The sequence below is a fragment of the Archocentrus centrarchus genome, unplaced genomic scaffold (genome assembly GCF_007364275.1).
Source record: "Archocentrus centrarchus isolate MPI-CPG fArcCen1 unplaced genomic scaffold, fArcCen1 scaffold_50_ctg1, whole genome shotgun sequence".
Lineage (NCBI taxonomy): Eukaryota > Metazoa > Chordata > Actinopteri > Cichliformes > Cichlidae > Archocentrus > Archocentrus centrarchus.
Genome location: NW_022060273.1, coordinates 42,340 through 61,754, shown reverse-complemented (window position 1 = coordinate 61,754; position 19,415 = coordinate 42,340). Strand labels below are relative to the sequence as shown.

Genomic DNA, 19,415 nt, shown 5'->3' with positions numbered 1-19,415 from the left:
GTTCAGAAAGTAGTTAACTTAATTTGTTGGTATGTTTCAGATTGTCTACGCTTAACAGTCCATAAGACAAAGTGAAATGTAGTTTTTCAAAGTTTTTGAATATTTAAGAAAACAAAAACAAAAAGTGGAATCTTGTGCAAAAATGTTGTCACACTGCTGTGGTTCCAAACCACCATTCAAAGCACATTCAGAGTCTTGGCCACCAAGGAGCAAGAAGCAAAGGAGCTGGGGATTCAAGCACTGAGCCTGCAATCAGTCAACCTGAGCAAAGGCCAGTTAGATCACCCTGAGAAGAGAAACAGGGTTCAATTGTCTTTCTCTGTCATCAGAAACTCCTGCACCTACAGAACTTCAACACTTTGATGGCGGTGGTGGGGGGGCTGAGCCACAGCTCCATTTCTCGCCTAAAGGAGACTCACTTATATTTGGCTCCTGAAGTAGTCAAGGTAAGTCAATACCAGTCTTTTTTATATAGATTTTCATTTTCATGTATATGCACTGACTTGGTTCTACACATTTACAGGTGATTCAGTGGTAATGTGTTTGCTCTTTAAGGAAGGCTTCCTTCTTTTGGTTAAATAGTTTCATTGCTTAAACTTGTGTCTTATACTTTGATTTAATTGTGAAAGTGGTTCTTTACCATTTGCTGCTTCCTGCCACAGATCTGGAGTGAGATGACAGAGCTGGTCTCTTCCAACAATAACTACTCGTGCTACCGAAAGGCCTTCAACGAGTGCCGGGGATTTAAGATCCCCATACTGGGTGTGCACCTGAAGGCCCTGATTGCAGTGCATGTGGTCTTTCCTGACTGGGTTGGTGACACTAATAAGTTGAACCTTGTGAAGATGCATCAGCTTTACATGACCTTCAATGAGCTGGTGTCCCTGCAGAGTGCAGTGGCCCAAGTTGAACCCAACATGGACCTCATCTACCTGCTAACGGTGAGGCATTACCACACATGGATCTAAAATGTCCAACTAGGTGTGCACGAACAAGGAATATGTCTAAAAATTTAAAGAACAGATAAAAGCATTTTTTTTTTATCACACATCCTTTTTCTGCCTTATGTCACTTGTTTTTTTGTAGTTCAGATCAGGTTCGTATACAGTAAGAAGCTCAATGAGAATATAGGCTTGTTTAGAAATTCACATTAAATTCCAGTGAAATATATTTGTTTGTGGTTGTAATGTGACAAAATATGGAAAAGTTCAAGGGGTATGAATACTTTTGCAAGCCACTGTTTAAAATTGAAATGTCTGTTGTTGTGATTTGGTGGTATGTAAAATTAAATTTAACTGTAATTTTTCAGCTTTCTTTAGATCTTTATTACACTGAGGATGAGATTTATGAGCTGTCGTTGCTAAGGGAACCACGTAACTCTAAATCATTGGTGAGTTCCAGTGAAATTATGATCACTGAGCAGACATACTCTCATGAAAGGTTTTCACCAACTAAAAATCCTTTTTTGTCCATCCATCCATCCATCCATTTGCTTCCGCTTATCCTGTTCAGGGTCGCGGGGGGGCTGGAGCCTATCCCAGCTGTCATAGGGCGAGAGGCAGGGTACACCCTGAACAGGTCGCCAGCCTGTCACAGGGCCAACACAGAGAGACGAACAACCTTTCACACACACATTCACACCTATGGGCAATTTAGAATAGCCAATTAACCTAACCCCAGTAAGTGCATGTCTTTGGAATGTGGGAGGAAACCGGAGTACCCGGAGGAAACCCACGCAAGCACGGGGAGAACATGCAAACTCCACACAGAGAGAGGGAGAGGCCTGGGCCAAGGTGGAATCGAACCCAGGCCTTCCAGATGGTATTCTATCTGTGAGGCAGCAGTGCTAACCACTGCACCACCGTGCTGCCCTTTTTACATTCACCTTCATTCACACGCATTCATACTCCGACAGAACGGTCGGAGAGCAACTTGGGGTTAAGTATCTTGCCCAAGGATACATTGGCACGTAGCCCTTTTTTGGTTAACTTAAAATGTTTGTTCCTGCCTTTAGCACACTGGGTAGAAAATGAATGCCTTTTTGCTTGTTTGAGACTTTGTTCTCCTGATGTGCCTGTTTGCTGAGTCCTGTTTGTCTCAGTCCTGTCCTTCTGCACAGCCTACCTCTCCAACAACTCCCAACAAGCCACTGGCCCCACTGGACTGGGCCTCCGGTGTCACTACTAAACCAGACCCCTCTGTGGTCAATAAGCATATCAGGAAAGTGGTGGATGTGAGTTGACAAACGTACTTTTTTTAGAATATGTAGAAAATTGGACTGATGTTGCTACAGGTGAAAGTAATCTGTTTCCGGTCTTCCCTGGGAAAGTCTGTGTTCAGGAATTATGACCATGACCATGATGGATACATTTCTCAGGAGGACTTTGAGAGCATCGCAGCTAACTTCCCCTTCCTGGACTCTTTCTGCGTTTTGGATAAAGATCAGTGAGTGTGGAACATTAAAATACAGTTAAGTTTGAATATTTTTAGACACTTTTTGCTGTTTTAGCTGTCATAAAATGCAAAAATTCAGTTCTTTACTGTCAAAAACTCTTTGGTTGCTTTTATAGATGGTAAATTTAGATTCAGGCTCACATACACTAAGGGCCTCTGAACTGCATGAATTTAACGCCCTGAACGGGGCGACTCCTCAAGTTGCAAAAACTCCTCCAGATGAGATTGAAAGCTGCCCTCATTAATGTGTGGGCTCAGAGTTTCAAATCATGCTGAATAAAACATGTTCATTTAGTAAAATCTGGTCTTATCCAGAAATATCCACCGTACGCTGACTGGCAGCTTCTCAGTTATAAATTGTTACACAGTTCATCTGGCTGCTTCACTGGTGACCCATTGCCACTGGAGGGGCATTCGTGATACAGCAGTACAGGTGAAGGTACAGCAGTACAGTCGGAGGTGGGGCTGAGACAGAGTTCAGTAGCAGGAAAGCACGTTAAACAATAGATGTCTGTATATCACGGACTCTGTGAGTTAGTGAAACTCCACAAAGGAGTTGTAAAGTACAAAATGAATTTGACCCATTGACCCACAAAGACAGCTTATAGCCAACAAGCCACAGTGTACTTCAGTGTAACATCCCCAGCTCTATGAATAAAAAAAGGTTTGTTAAAGAAATATCTAACGATCCAGTTACAGCTTTCTCTTTCGGTCATTATGTGCTGTGCTGTGGTACTTTGGCCAAGATGTGACTGCAGCATAAAAGCTCCTGTACAGACGTAGCAGTTTGAGAGGTTTTTCCTGCTGTCATTTTTGTTTCATTTTAGGGATTACTGATGGGATTTACCTGCCTATCAATCACTGCCTTCATTCTCTTTTCATTTCTCTCTTTCCCTCAGAGATGGTTTGATCAGTAAAGATGAGATGATAGCATATTTCCTTCGAGCTAACCCACTGCTGCAGTGTAAGATGGGACCGGGATTCATCCATGACTTTCAGGAGATGACGTACCTGAAGCCCACCTTCTGCGAACACTGTGCTGGATTTGTGTGTATCTGTAACATCCCGCCATACATGTGTCATATGGTATGACCTCATTGTGACCTGATGTTTCCTCTCTTTTTACAGCTCTGGGGGATCATCAAACAGGGCTACAAATGCAAAGGTATGCTTTCACTTCTCCTCCCAGATTTAAAAAAAAACAAAAAAACAATTAAACTTAAAGTTTAATGCTACCTTTTCATGTCATAACCTGCCCTGATTTTTTTTTTTATGCAATTGTTTAAAAATACATGTTTAAAAAAGATTTTAATCTACGTCAGAATAATTCCTTCCATCCTTTAATTTTCCAGCACAGGGTAAGGGTTAGGGTCATCATTACTAATGACTCAGACCTCAGAGTAGGGCTCTGCAATTAATTGAAATTTGATTTCGATTTTGGCTTCCACTACCTTCTGGCATCCGTTCGCCGCTTCCATCTTGGCCTCGCCAAAAAGTGATCGTCTGCCAAAAGCTGATTTCTGATATTTGCCAGAAAATGATTACCTGTATTTAAATGGCTTGTTGACCTATAATCTGTGAAATGTGTCAAACATATTTCTCATGAATAATATCAGGTCATTTTGAGTGAGAAACTACATTTCTGTCACAAGGTAGAAGCTCCAATCACTTTTTGGCAAAGTGACTTTTATATATTCTTTATTTAACAGGGTAAAAACTTAAAAATGTCTTTTTAAAGAGAAATCTGGCCAAGAGTGCAGAAATCACAACAAATATAACATCTCAGTTCCTGCAGGCTCACACACACCCTCCGCACCCCCCCCCCCCACCCCAATTAAAATTCCTCCCCATCCATACTGCAGCTTTCTAGGCTGTGAATTTTCCTGTTGGCATCCCTAGTTTTATTCCACTCTGTACAGAAGGAAGTCATTGCTTTAATTGGGAAATGTGGGTGGGAAGTAATTAATTTTCAAAATAAAAGCATGCAAGCATATAAACACAGAACATGTAAAAACAAACTAATAAAGCTACATCATAAACACAGAGAAAAAACAATAAAAGCACTTCCAGCTTGTGACAAAGACAGTATTGAAATGAACACAAAATGTAACTATTACACATTACATTGCTGTGCTGGTCTTTCATGGAAAATTGTAGTTGTTTGGTAAAAGTCCTGCATTATCCTGACTTATCCTACCATCGTCTTCTAAGTGTACATTCATTTAATGTGGAGGCTAACACAAAAGCACTGTGCCGAGGACCAAATGGGCTGATGTGAGAGTGTTGTGTTGAAGCTGTTCTAACAACATCAACAAGAAACTGTCCTGATACTACGGATTCTTGAACACTTTTTTTTTAACCCGACTACATGCTTCTGTTCTCACTTCGCAGACTGTGGTGTTAACTGTCATAAACAATGCCGCGAGCTGCTGGTCCTGGCCTGTAGGAAGCTGATTCGCTCCGGCTCTCTAGGCAACGTTTCTCCAGTCAGACCAACTCACAGCTCGCTGCCCAGCAGCCCCACATTGCCTGCCTGTCAAGGTCCTTTTCAGCTAACACAAACACAGCATATGCCAAACAAACAGGAGTTACCGCATGATAACAGATATATTTGGAGAAAAGTGAAATTTAGATCACGTATGAACCTTTAAAGGAATACAAGGAACTGTTAAGACGAGTCAGACATTAGTTAGAAAAAAAAAATCAGAGCTACTACAGTCAATAAAGAACACAGTTTATGTTTGAATTAGTTCATATTTGATGGGCTGCAAAGTGGCATGCAGATCCTCAGCAGCTGTAAGCAGGCTAAAGTAGCTTAAGTGTACCAGGATGCTGTACGCGCTTTGTTGACATCCTTCTTTGTTCCTTCCTTCAGACGAGGACGAGGTGTTTGAGTTTCCTGCTGTCACACAAGCAGATCCAGCTCTGGACACTCAGTCCATCACCCTGATGACTGGCTCAGCCCAGAGAATCTCTGTGCGTCTGCAGAGAGCCACCACAAGCCAGGCCACGCAGACTGAACCACTGTGGCCTGAACATAGCTGGGAGGTGGCCGACACTGGCTCCCACACCTTCCCCAAAATGAGACACAGGACTCACAGGAAAATGTCTAAAAATAAGGGTTTTGCCTGCTGGGAAAACCAGAATGACGGGCAGCACCAGGCAGGTTCCTCCCAGTGCAGCGTGGACTCTCAGGAGAAGCCAGACATCTCTGGAGAGCACGTGCAGAACAGAGTTACACACAGAGGGAAGGTAATGGAACAAACATCTGTAGATTTGTATTTAAATTGTAACATCAGTAAAATATTCCCACATTCATCATGAAGCAATATTAAGCAGTAAAATACAAAGAGAGGAAGCCTGTAGAGGTGGACCATTCCTCACACATCTTTTCACTCTCTAAGATTGCCTGGTTAAAAAGTCCACTGTCCTCTCTCCCAGACACCTCCATACCTCCACAGGTATGTCATCTGGACCAACCACCTTTGCATTCTTCATAAGATAAAGCTGGAGGTGCTTTATCTTGTACAGTAGAGAAAGAACCCCCAACAATCTGATGATCCCCCCCTGGGGTTGAGGGTAAAGAAAGAAAAACAGTGCACAGACAGATTGAGACAAAAAGCAAACTATGGGAGAGAGAAGACTGAGTGACATGTAAACCCATCAGGAGTGAAAAGAGGAGGAGAAATCCAAACAGGACGCTTTTAATCTAATCTTAAAAGTAGAGAAGGTGTCTGTCTCCTGAACCCAAACTAATTGCTGAACGCTCTGCCTCACATTCTAATTTTTATCTTTTATTTTCATACCTTCTTCTTGGCTGTATTACTGTGTTGGACCTAAAGCTCAGTTTTTTTTTTTTGAGATTTACAATATTTTATATAACTTTTATTAATGACTTCTCTGATAGGACCAAAACCAGGCAAGAGCAGTGTCTTTGATGCAAATACAATTTGCAAAGTTATTCTGTCCTCGCACAAGCGTTCTGGACCATGCTAGACAGATAGCTGACAAAAAAGACTTCAGGCGTTGATAACGTTTTCATCTTTTATGTAAAACTGAAAAAATAAATATAAAAAAGATATGCATCAACATTTTGCAAACTTTACATGCATATTTTGCCTTTTAAATAAACACACGAATTAAAGAAAGAATGTGTCAACCTTGTCGACCCATTTCTGCTCACACAATCGGCTACAGACGTCTGTTAGCAATCAAAGTATCTCTTATTAGCATTAGCTTGCATGTATAGTTGTTAAGGCAGCTAGAAACACATTTAGCTAATTTATGGCTAACACAGAAACATTATGAACAGCAACATAACAGCTCGGTTATTTCTCATCAAAACAACGTTCAGATACAATAACATTTAGTTAACTTACGGACAAAGATACTCCAAGGCTTAAAAACGCTGAAAACACTGTCTCTCTGCCATGCTGTGAGAGTCCATGCTTGACTGACTGACTTTCTGACACAAAAACGAAACCTAACTCAAATCCGGCCACAAGGGGGCAGTAAATCAACAGAATACAGGCTTTTCTATATAAACATTTCTCAGCATCACAATACACTCCCCGTCTGGTATATTAATAAATATACCACTCTTTTTTTTTTTTTTTTTTAAACATTAGTTTCAGCTTCAGACAAAAGTACTATTACATCAGTAACAGGCCTAAGATATGTTTTAATGGTACCTTGTTTTACGATTTTAACCTCAACTTTTCTCACTCTGTTGTCCTCACTGGGAATGGCCTTCACTACAATCCCAATTGGCCACTCATTGCGTTTTACTTGACTGTCTTTCAATAGAATAATATCACCCTGTTTGACGTTTCGCTTCTCTCCCTTCCACTTTTGCCTTGTTTGCAGTGTAGCAAGATACTCTTGCCGCCATCTTTTCCAAAAGTGATCCGCTAGACCTTGCACTTGCCGCCACTGGGCTTTGTAAAGGTCCTTGAGTTCAAAGTCTCCAGGAGGTGTTGGGACAGCACCAGCCTTCTGCGTTAAAAGCATTGCAGGAGAAAGAACCTCAGGCGCTTCCGGATCGTTTGAAACAGGAACTAAAGGCCTGGCGTTCATTATGGCCATGACCTCTGCCATAAGGGTGACCAAAACCTCATGTGTGAGGCGGGTGGTTGAGGTTTGCAGCAACAAGCCATCAAGGATGCGTCGAACGAGCCCAATCATCCTCTCCCACACTCCTCCCATGTGAGATGAATGTGGGGCGTTGAATGTCCAGGTGCAGCTTTGGTCCCTTAGATAGGCTTTGATCTCCGGGCCTTGAGTGTCGATTTGCAACTCTTTACAGGCTCCAATGAAGTTTGTTCCTTGGTCTGACCGTAAGTGTTTGACAGGTCCTCTGATCGACAGGAAACGGCGTAAGGCATTTATAAAACTCGAAGTTGACATTGCCTCTATGACCTCTATATGGACGGCCCTGGTGCTCAGACAGGTAAACATTACAGCCCACCTTTTACAATCAATGTTATTTGCCCTTGTGCAATGGGACTTGACATTCCAGGGCCCAAAAACATCCAGGCCTACATGAGTAAAGGGCGGGTCAACTGCAAGCCTGTCGGAGGGCAAGCTAGCCATTTTCTGCCCTTCTAGGCGACCTCTAAGTCTCCTACATGTGACACATTTGTGGAGTGTGCTGGAAATTAGTCTCTTGCCACCAACAATCCATAGTCCTGCTGAGCGCAGAGCACCTTCAGTGAACTGCCTGCCTTGGTGAGCTACTTGGCTGTGGTAATGTCTAACTAAGAGAACAGCTACATGATGATCACCTGGAATTATCAAGGGGTGTTTCTCCACGTCTGCAAGATCTGCTGCCTGTAAGTGTCCTCCAACCTTTAACAACCCACCATCAATAAAGGGGTCGAGCTTTCCAAGAGGACTGCGTGGGGGGATGTCTTTTCCTCTTTTAAGGCTTTCAATCTCTTCTTTGTAAGTCTCAGTTTGAACACACTGGATGATTGCTGTCTTTGCTTGTGAGATTTCTGTAGCATTTACAAGATTGCAACTGTGCCAACCTTTACAGGTGCTTGAAGCTTTAGAGAATGACTTAGCAATGTGAATGAGTGATTTGATTGCTCTTACCAGAGACTTCCAGCTTGAGAAACGCGCAAACCTGTGAGATCCAAGCTCCTTTTCCTCTGTTTTTGTCGCTAAGCAAATCACTTGAGGACGAATTTCAACATCCATTGAGGGCTGCACAAGGTCAAAAGTCTCTTTGCTCTGTTCTGGATCTCTTGGCTCATTGTCAGATAGTGTGAGAAACTGAGGCCCAGAGAGCCAGGTGGTCTGTTGCAGTTGAGCTGCCAATACAGCTCTAGTCCCATGATCCGCAGGGTTCTGGTCAGTAGTGACATAATGCCACAGGTTTGGTTTGGTAGACCTGTGAATCTGAGCAACTCAGTTAGCCACATACACGTAGAATCTCCGGGTGACATTGTGTATGTAGCCTAGAACTATTCGGCTGTCTGTATAAAAGTTTACTGCATGAAACTCAATGTCACTTTCATCTATGATCACTTGGGCCAACTCCACTGCTAATACAGCTGCACATAATTCCAAGCGTGGGATAGTGTGCGCGGATGAGGGTGCTAGCTTGGATTTGCCCATGATAAATCCAACATAACATTGGCTACCAGTGTCAATGACCCTGAGGTATGCTGCAGCTGCTATTGCTATTGTTGAAGCATCTGAGAAGATGCATAGTTCCCTTCTCTGAGCATGTGATGATGAAACTGGAACAAATGGTCTGTGGATTTGGAGCTCCTCAAGAGCGGTAAGTGAATCAGTCCACCTTAACCACTCTGCCTCCCGGTCTACCGGTAAAGGTTCATCCCAGTCCTGCTGTCCAACTGTTAACTCTCTGTACAATGCCTTTCCCTGGATCGTAACCGGAGCAGCAAATCCAAGGGGATCATAAAGGCTGTTGACAACAGAGAGTATTCCTCTGCGGGTAAAGGGCTTATTGTCTTTAGCAACGCGAAATGTGAAACAGTCATTTTCCAGGTTCCAGCCAACCCCAAGGCTTCGCTGAAGAGGTAGAGGGTCAACATCCAAATCCAAATCTTTGAGATCTGCTGCTCTTTCTTCTGGGGGAAATGCGTTCATCACATGAGTGACATTCGAGGCTATTTTGTGGAGCCTTATATTTGACTCTGCCATCATGTTTCTTGCTCGTGTTAAGAGTTCAATGGCTTCACCTTCACTGCGCACAGAGGCCAGTCCATCATCCACATAGAAGTGGATGATGGACAGCGCAAGACAAACTGTTTTGTGTTGGAGCCATACTCTTCTTCTCCAAGTTCAGCTGCCCGTCTTAGACCATAGATTGCAATAGCCGGGGAAGGACTGTTTCCAAAAACCGGCACCTTCATGCGAAACTCCATGATTTCCTTGCTAAGGTCATTATCTTGGAACCACAGAAACCGGAGATAATTTCTGTGGCTTTCTTTGACTCTGAAGCAGTAAAACATCTGCTCAACATCTACGGTGACTGCAACTTGTTCCTGCCTAAAGCGCAATAGAACCCCGAGCAGTGTGTTGTTTAAGTCAGGCCCACTAAGTAGAACGTCATTTAGGGAAATACCCTTGAATGAGGCACTTGAGTCAAACACAACTCGTATTTTGCCTGGTTTCTGGGGGTGGTACACTCCAAATGTGGGTAGGTACCAGCATTCTTCCCCTGGTTTGAGTGGTGGTGCCTCTTCTGCCTGGTCATTATCAAAGATTTTCTGCATGAATTCAGTGAATTGCTCTTTCATGTCTTTTCTTTTCTCTAGCGTCCGTAACAGAACAGTGAGACGCTTCAAGGCCTGTTCTCTGTTGTTGGGAAGTAGAGGACGTGGTGTACGGAATGGTAGTGGCGCCACCCAGTGATTGTCATTATCCATGTAAACCTCTCTGTCCATAATTTCAAGAAAGATCTTGTCCTCAATAGACAAGGCTGTTTTGTCATCATCAGGGTTTCTTTGGAAAACATTAAGCCCCAGGTTGTCTGTTACCTTGGGTGGAGCTGTTTGTATGATGTCCGATGCATGATCTATAGATTGCTGGATGGGAGCACTAAACTTCTCTTTTACATGGATTGCACTTGGACATGGCTCAAGAAAGGAAGTGCGCCCATTGTTTAGCACATTTGTTTTGTAGACATTGACCTTTGTTTGTTTGTGTGCCCCTCCAAGGCACACCTCGCCTACAATGACCCACCCCAAATCTAACCGCTGGGCATATGGTGTGTTGTATGGACCATTGTACTGTTCACGTACTTTGTGCACACTCAGCACATCTCTCCCCAATAAGAGAAGGATGGGCGTTTCTGGCTCAATCAGTGGTATTTCACCTGCAACAGGAGCTAGGTGAGGGAAATGTTGCACAATGTCAGGCGTAGGAATTTCTGAGCGATCATCTGGCATAGTGTTGCATTCCAAAAGAGGTGGGAGTGCTACATGAGTCTTTCCATCTAGAGACGACACAACAAAATTGTGAGCTTTCCTTCCTGTTGCCTCCTTTATTCCTGCACAGGTTCTTAGAGTATAAGTGGAGGACACTGCATTAATGCCAAAGAGATCAAAGAAGGCTGACTTGGCAAGAGATCGGTTGCTTTGGTCATCTAAGACAACATACATTTTTTGTGCTTTATCAGGACAGTTAACAGGGTACACGTTCACTAAAGAGATTTTTGAACATGACCTGAGTCCATGAGCTGTGTCACAGATTTCTGTACATTTTGAAGTGACTTCCAGAGATGGGCTATTTTCTTGCTCCCCGCCATGCTCTTGCCTTGTCGCTTCAACGTCTGTAACCCAAGGAGCTGGGCCAGGATGTAAAGCAGTAAGGTGCTTGTCGCTATTGCACTCTTTGCACTTCACGGCAACTTTACAGTCTTTGGCCAAGTGCTTAGTGGATGCGCAACAACGAAAACAGATAGAGTTTTCTGTTAGATAAGCTTTTCTCTCATCTAAGTGTCTGACTCTAAACCCCCGACACTTTGCTAAGGGGTGTGGCTTACTGTGAATAGAGCACCGCTCAGCTGGCTCCGCTAATTTCTTTTCCGACACACTATTGTTGACCGCAGGTGCAATTGCAACTTCAGTTTTTCTCACTGACACTGTTTTGTAATTGTTGTGTCTTAATGGTTTCTCTGGCTTTACATGGGTTGCAGTACTGCATGTAGAGAACGCAAAACTTGGATCATTACGGGTTTTTGCTTGACCATATATGAAGCTTACAAAGTAGCTGAAGGGTGGAAAGGGAACATTATGTTCTTCCTTGTACTTAGAGCCCTGTGTAATCCAGCGCTCTTGTAAGCCATAGGGAAGCTTTTCCACAATCGGGTTAACCCCCCTTGCCGTGTCAAGATAGGCTAAACCTGGTAACTTTCCACCTGATTTAGCTGACTGAACCTCCATTAAAATATCTCCCAGTTCTCTAAGATGCTGGTTGTCTTTGTTAGATATTTTTGGAAAAGTCTCTAGTTTTAGCAGAAGTGCATTCTCTATGATCTCAGGAGAGCCATATGTATCATCTAGCCTTTGCCACACCATAGCTACACCTGATGTTGGATTGTGGACATGCACTGACCTGATACGCATGGCTTGTGGAGATGAGTTTGGACCGAGCCACTTTATCAGCAGGTCAAGTTCTTCACGTGCTGTTAAGTTGAGCTCTCCAGTAATGTCTTGGAAAGATGTTTTCCAGGCCCAGTAATTTTCTGGACGGTCATCAAATTTCAGCAGTCCAGAGCTTACCATCTCCCTTCTAACAAGATATTTGGTGAGATCCATTGTTTGTGCTAGTTCACATGGGTAATCTCTCACACTGGATGTGTGAGACATTGGGGCAGGAACCCTAGGTGGGTAGCCTCTGTTTTGTGTCCCAGGCATTCCTTCGTTATCGATGTGGAGCTTAGCTAAATGGGAGTCCTGGTCATGAGTTGGATACCACTGAATCGGATCGGGGCATGTTCGTTGTGCACTCATGGGTATGGCAGGTGACTCCTGTGAGACCGGAGCTTGCTGCTGAGCGTTTGGTGTCACGTAGTGGGCCTGCACATACTCGTTTGTGCGTTGAGTGCGATCCTCAGGATATATCTGGGTCATTTCTTCCAGTGGATTAGACTCTATTGCTGCTGCAGCTTCATAAACTGCTGCTTCTGCTGAGGCTGCTTTAGCGCTCCTGTTTACTTTTAGGACATACAGATTTGCTTCCAACTCTGCTTTGCGCTGTTCTGCTTCAGCTAACATTTTTCGATTTTCAGCTTCAATGCGGGCCTTTTCTTTCATCATCTCCGCTTCTTGTGCTGCATACCTGGCTTCTACCAGGGCCGCCTCTGCTTTAGCTTTTGCCTTGGTAGCTGCTGCACTGGCTGAGGACCTACTTGATCTCCCAGATGACTTGGACCCTGCAATTTGTGACACGACCTCAAAATCTCCGGTTTGGTCTGCTTGCCTTTGTTGGTCCATGATGTTCTTGTCTTGGCTGCAGTGTGTGGTCGACAGTGGATCTGGTTCTAGCCCGCCGTGTAACTGTCCTTTTACTATTCTGTCCTCGCACAAGCGTTCTGGACCATGCTAGACAGATAGCTGACAAAAAAGACTTCAGGCGTTGATAACGTTTTCATCTTTTATGTAAAACTGAAAAAATAAATATAAAAAAGATATGCATCAACATTTTGCAAACTTTACATGCATATTTTGCCTTTTAAATAAACACATGAATTAAAGAAAGAATGTGTCAACCTTGTCGACCCATTTCTGCTCACACAATCGGCTACAGATGTCTGTTAGCAATCAAAGTATCTCTTATTAGCATTAGCTTGCATGTATAGTTGTTAAGGCAGCTAGAAACACATTTAGCTAATTTATGGCTAACACAGAAACATTATGAACAGCAACATAACAGCTCGGTTATTTCTCATCAAAACAACGTTCAGATACAATAACATTTAGTTAACTTACGGACAAAGATACTCCAAGGCTTAAAAACGCTGAAAACACTGTCTCTCTGCCATGCTGTGAGAGTCCATGCTTGACTGACTGACTTTCTGACACAAAAACGAAACCTAACTCAAATCCGGCCACAAGGGGGCAGTAAATCAACAGAATACAGGCTTTTCTATATAAACATTTCTCAGCATCACAATACAAAAGTAATTCATAAGAATATCATGTGAGCTGCATCAAATGCAGAAGTCAGATCCAGAAGAATTAGAACAGAGCAAAGTCCTGAATCAGCAGCAAACACTGAAGCTGTTTCTGTGCTGTGGTGGCCCCAGCTTTCTACAACTTTAGATAAGAAGGGTGAGTTTGAAATTGGTCTAAAAAAGTTGAACTGCCACATTTTTATAATGAGCCAGATGACACACATGACTCAGTTACAGGGACTAGAAAGAGAGAGCAGATTTCTCCCATATTGGCTTCTCTTCATTGGCTCCCTGTTAAATCTACAATAGAATTTAAAATCCTTCTCCTCACATACAAGGTCTTGAATAATCAGGCCCCATCTTATCTCAAAGACCTTGTAGTCCCATATCACCCCAATAGAGCACTTCACTCTCAGACTGCTGGCTTACTTGTGGTTCCTAGGATACTTAAGAGTAGAATGGGAGGCAGAGCCTTCAGCTTTCAGGCGCCTCTTCTGTGGAACCAGCTCCCAGCTTGGATTCAGGAGACAGACACCCTCTCTATTTTTAAGATTAGGCTTAAAACTTTCCTTTATGATAAAGCTTATAGTTAGGGCTGGATCAGGTGACCCTGAACCCTCCCTTAGTTATGCTGCTATAGGCCTAGTCTGCTGGGGGGTTCCCATAATGCACTGTTTCTTTTCATTCACCGTATTTACTTTGTTTATACTCCACTCAGCATTTAATCATTAGTTATTATTAATATGGCTCTCTTCCACAGTGTGTCTTTTGTCCTGTCTCTCTCCCCTCAGCAGATAACTGCCCCTCCCTGAGCCTGGTTCTATTGGAGGTTTATCCTTCCCACTGTCACCAAGTGCTGCTCACTGGGGGTCGTTTTGACTGTTGAGTTTTCTCTGTATTAATGTAGGGTCTTTACCTACAATACAAAGCGCCTTGAGGTGACTGTTTGTTGTGATGCAGAGATGAGAAATCTAAGTACAGACAGCTGTTTCATTTTTGTAAAATTGCTTTCCCAAGACCTCCTGTAGGCCCACCACCCGCAGGAGGTGTCGTAGGGGTCAGGTGCAGTGTGTGTCGGGCGGTGGCCGAGGGCGGAGGCCCTGGCGGAGGCCCTGGCGGAGTCCCCGGCGGAGGCCCTGGCGGAGGCCCTGGCGGACCGATCCCTGGCTATTGAGACTGGCTATTGGGACATGGAATGTCACCTCTCTGGTGGGGAAGGAGCCTGAGCTAGTGTGTGAGGTTGAGAGATACCAGCTAGATATAGTTGGGCTCACCTCAACGCATGGCCTGGGCTCTGGAACCAGTCTCCTGGAGAAGGGCTGGACTCTGTTCCAGTCTGGAGTTGCCCTTGGTGAGAGGCGCCAAGCTGGGGTGGGTATTCTTGTATCCCCCCGGCTTGCTGCCTGTACGTCGAAGTTTTCACCGGTGGATGAGAGGGTAGTTTCCCTGCACCTTCAGGCTGGGAAACGGGTCCTTGACTGTTGTTTGCGCTTATGCGCCGAATGACAGTTCAGAGTACCCACCCTTTTGGAGTCGCTGGGTGGGGTGCTGGAGAGTGCTCCATCTGGTGACTCCATAGTGTTGCTGCGAGACTTCAACGCTCATGTGGGCAATGACAGTAAGACGTGGAGGGGCGTGATTGGGAGGAGCGGCCTGCCCGATCTGAATGTTGTTTTGTTGTTGGACCTCTGTGCAAACCACAGTTTGTCCATAACGAACACCATGTTTGAACATAAGGATGTCCATAAGTGCACATGGCACCAGGACACCCTAGGTCACAGGTCGATGATCGATTTTGTAATCGTATCATCAGATCTGTGGCCGTATGTTCTGGACACTCGGGTGAAGAGAGGAGCTGAGCTGTCAACTGATCACCACCTGGTGGTGAGTTGAATAAGGTGGCAAGGGAAGATGCTGGACAGACCTGGTGCACCTAAACGTATTGTGAGGGTGCGCTGGGAACGCCTGGCAGAAGCCCCAGTCTGGGAGATCTTCAACTCCCTCCTCCGGCAGAACTTTGACAGCATTTCGAGGGAGGCTGAGGACATTGAGTCCGAATGGACAATGTTCCGCACCTCCATTGTTGAGGCTGCTGCTCAGAGCTATGGCTGCAAGGTGGTTGGTGCCTGTCGCGGTGGTAACACCAAACCAGATGGTGGTCACCGGAGGTGAAGGGAGCCATCAAGCTGAAGAAAGAGTCCTATCGGGCTTGGTTAGCCTGTGGCACTCCGGAGGCAGCTGACAGGTATCGGCAGGCCAAGCGGAATGCAGCTCGGGCAGTGGCCGAAGCAAAAACTCGGGTGTGGGAGGAGTGCGGTGAGGCTATGGAAAAAGACTTTCGGACGGCATCGAAGCGATTCTGGCAAACCGTCAGGCGACTCAGGAGGGGAAAGTAGTACTCCACTTACACGGTTTATAGTGCGGGTGGGGTGCTGCTGAATTCAATTGAGGCTATAGTCGGGCGATGGAAGGAATACTTTGAGGACCTCCTGAATCCCACTGACACACCTTCTGTAGTGGAAGCAGAGTCTGGGGATGAGGGAGATGACTTGACCATCACTGGGGGTCAGGTCACTGAGGCAGTTAAACAACTCCTTGGTGGCAGGGCCCCTGGGGTGGACGAGATTCGCCCTGAGTTCCTGAAGGCTCTGGATGTTGTAGGGCTGTCTTGGTTGACACGCCTCTGCAACATCGCGTGGAGATCTGGGGCAGTGCCATTGGATTGGCAGACCGGGGTGGTGGTCCCCATCTTTAAGAAGGGAGACCGGAGAGTGTGCTTCAACTTTCGGGGGATCACACTCCTCAGCCTCCCCGGAAAGGTCTATGCCAAGTATGCTGGAAAGAAGGGTCCGCCCGTTAGTCGAACCTCGGATCCAGGAGGAACAATACGGTTTTCGACCTGGTCATGGACGGCTGGACCAGCTCTTTATCCTCTCAAGGATATTTGAGTGGGCGTGGGAGTTTGCCCAACCAGTCTACATGTGCTTTGTGGACTTGGAGAAAGCATTTGACCGTGTCTGTCGGGGTATCCTTTGGGAGGTCTTGCGGGAGTATGGGGTGTCTGGCCCGTTGTTGTGGGCCATTCAGTCTCTGTACAACCACAGTGAGAGCTTGGTCTGTATAGCCGGTAATAAGTCGGATTCGTTTCCTGTGGGTGTTGGACTCCGTCAGGGCTGCCCTTTGTCACCAATTCTGTTCATAATTTTTATGGACAGAATTTCTAGGTGTAGCCAGGTGCCGGCAGGCTTCTTCCTTGGTGGCCTCAGAGTCTCATCTCTGCTCTTTGCGGATGATGCGGTCCTGTTGGCTTCATCAGGGGGTGGCCTCCAGCTCGCAGTGCAACGGTTCGCAGCCGAGTGTGAAGCAGCCGGCATGAGAATCAGCACCTCTAAGTCTCAGGCCACAGCCCTCAGCCGGAAAAGGAACGAGTTCTTGCCCCAAGTGGAGGAGTTCAAGTATCTCGGGGTCTTGTTCACGAGTGATGGGAGAAGGGAGCGGGAGATCGACAGACGGATCAGGGCTGCTTCTGCAGTGATGCGGATGCTGCACCGGTCTGTCGTTGTGAAGAGGGAGCTTAGTGTAAAAGCGAAGCTCTCAATTTACCGGTCGATCTACATTCCTACCCTCACCTATGGTCACGAGCTTTGGGTAGTGACCGAAAGAGTAAGATCGCGAATACAAGCGGCAGAAATGAGTTTCCTTCGAAGGGTGGCTGGTCTCTCCCTTAGAGATAAGGTGAGGAGTGCAGCCATCTGGGAGGGGCTCAGAGTAGAGCCGCTGCTCCTCCACATTGAAAGGAGCCAGTTGAGGTGGCTCGGGCATCTGATTAGGACGCCTCCTGGCCGCCTCTTGGGGGAGGTGTTCCGGGCATGTCCCACCGGGAGGAGGCCCCGTGGTAGACCCAGGACACGCTGGAGAGATTATATCTCTCGGCTGGCCTGGGAACGCCTTGGTGTTCCTCCTGATGAGCTGGAGGAGGTGGCTGGGGAGAGGGAAGCCTGGGCTTCTCTGCTTAGGCTCCTGCCCCCCGCGACCCGGCCCCGGATAAGAGGAAGAGAATGGATGGATGCTTTACCAAGATCATTTATGAAAATACAAAATAAAACTGGGACTAAAATTGAACCTTGGGGACCACTTTCAGAAATCTCCAGGGAACTTGAGTTATACTTGTCTTTAGTAAAAAATATAATGTAAAAATTTCAGATACATGTATTTCTCCTCTTTTTTTTCCCCACTCCAGAACAGCTGACTTGGTCACTGTGGTGAGCACCGCTCTCGGGGGTCCAGGAAGCCCCTGGTGGCCGAGACCAGGAAGCTCTTCTCACTAGGAGGCATTCTTGGCTGTCTGAGGTCCCCTTTCAAAGACATGAAGCTATCATGTCCTCTCAAGACTTGAGCATGACACAGAAAGAGCTACACTGAGCTGCAGTCAGAGAGATGAACTTAGCGTATAACTGTCATCACATGGGGTGATAGCTCCATCAGAGATGCAGGACGACATAAAGACGGTTTAGGTTTTGCTCCCAGAAATAAAATATTATAAAAATGTGCAGCAGCTTCAGTCTGCGGATTGGTGGATTGCTCAGGAAGAATGTGAACAGAAATCATCTGCTGACGGATATTAATAAAGAGAGGTGACATCAGGTTCTTGATGTCACATGATCAGAGCAGAAAGGATGGATGTGGAAATGAAGAAATAAAAGTAAACACAAAAAATGAATGTAAAGGGAATCCAACTCTGCTGATGTACAGAACATCTAGGATGAAGGACCCCAAAAAATATGGGTTTATTATTATATATTCCTACAGGGATGGCTGCAGACTGGTCCACCTCATTTGTTTCTTACAGGTTAGAATTTTTCAGCATGCAACAGAATATTTTTTACAAATCCTGTAAATCATCAAGTTTCAAATAAAAACAAAGATATCAAGTCCACATTGTTTTCCTTTTTTCTGTCCAAATTTAAAAAAAAACACACATTTATATAATATTATGCAATTTTATGTCTTTGCTATCTGAAAGAATGTTTTTCACTGTGACCTGAATTTTGCACCTATTTAAAATTCAATCATGTGCCTGATTTTTCAGCCTGGCAGCACAAAGTGTCACAGTGAGCCAGCCCTATAGATAACTGTCATCAGCTTGAGTTATCATGTGCGACACTGGATCAGTCAGAGGAACACCATCATGCTGTGAAAACATATCGAGGTTTGTGAAGTCATGTTGAGCATTTTTACACATCACCATCTTGGACATGCCAAGTGACCCCCAAGTGATCACCTCCCAATACCACTGCACACAAGTCCATACAAAGATGCAAACTTTAAAATACACTTACCAATGGTACATTTACTGCACATATATAGCATGGAGGGCTGTCTTGAATCAGCCTCCTTTGCTGAGCAAGACAAAGAGGCCTACTACACACGTAAGTAAAATGTTAATGTGTTTTACTTTGGATCAAAGGCAAATTATTAGAGTGCTGAAGACATCAGCATTGGTCTGGGAATCCGCATTAGTCACTGCTGCCACCTAGTGGAGAATATAATAGTCTCCTACTGTGCCAAAGTTATGATTCACCTTAGCAAGCGTGTAGATGCTTCCATAGAGCTTACAGGTTTCACTAATTTTCTATTCTATGAAAATCCGAATTGCAAACTCACTTTATAAGGAACACCACACTAGATATGGCTAACATTTATAAGCTCCAACAAGTGTGGAGAGGTTAACTTCCTGTATGCAACATTGGACAGCATGTCAGAATAAATTAACAAATCCCAAAAGATGCTGTGAAAGTAACCCAGGAGC

General features: G+C 45.0%; 1 protein-coding gene and 1 long non-coding RNA gene across 2 annotated transcripts in view; one reads left to right on the top strand and one right to left on the bottom strand.

Moving 5' to 3' along the window:
* LOC115777337 (ras guanyl-releasing protein 3-like) overlaps window positions 1-18,532 on the top strand; it is a 59,343-nt gene extending 40,811 nt beyond the window's left edge. The window contains exons 7-16 of the mRNA XM_030725214.1: window positions 330-446; window positions 663-941; window positions 1,310-1,390; window positions 2,120-2,233; window positions 2,330-2,445; window positions 3,354-3,501; window positions 3,583-3,619; window positions 4,846-4,995; window positions 5,330-5,706; window positions 17,847-18,532. Of these exons, the coding sequence (XP_030581074.1) occupies window positions 330-446; window positions 663-941; window positions 1,310-1,390; window positions 2,120-2,233; window positions 2,330-2,445; window positions 3,354-3,501; window positions 3,583-3,619; window positions 4,846-4,995; window positions 5,330-5,706; window positions 17,847-17,855 (1,428 nt within the window). The 3' untranslated portion in view covers window positions 17,856-18,532. The remainder of the gene's footprint in view (window positions 1-329; window positions 447-662; window positions 942-1,309; window positions 1,391-2,119; window positions 2,234-2,329; window positions 2,446-3,353; window positions 3,502-3,582; window positions 3,620-4,845; window positions 4,996-5,329; window positions 5,707-17,846) is intronic.
* Window positions 6,437-6,866, bottom strand: LOC115777338 (uncharacterized). Its single transcript, XR_004019612.1, has 3 exons — window positions 6,834-6,866; window positions 6,615-6,655; window positions 6,437-6,509 (listed from the first exon to the last, which is right to left on the bottom strand). It is a non-coding gene; the product is annotated as an uncharacterized LOC115777338 (long non-coding RNA).
* Window positions 18,533-19,415: the final 883 nt, after the last annotated feature.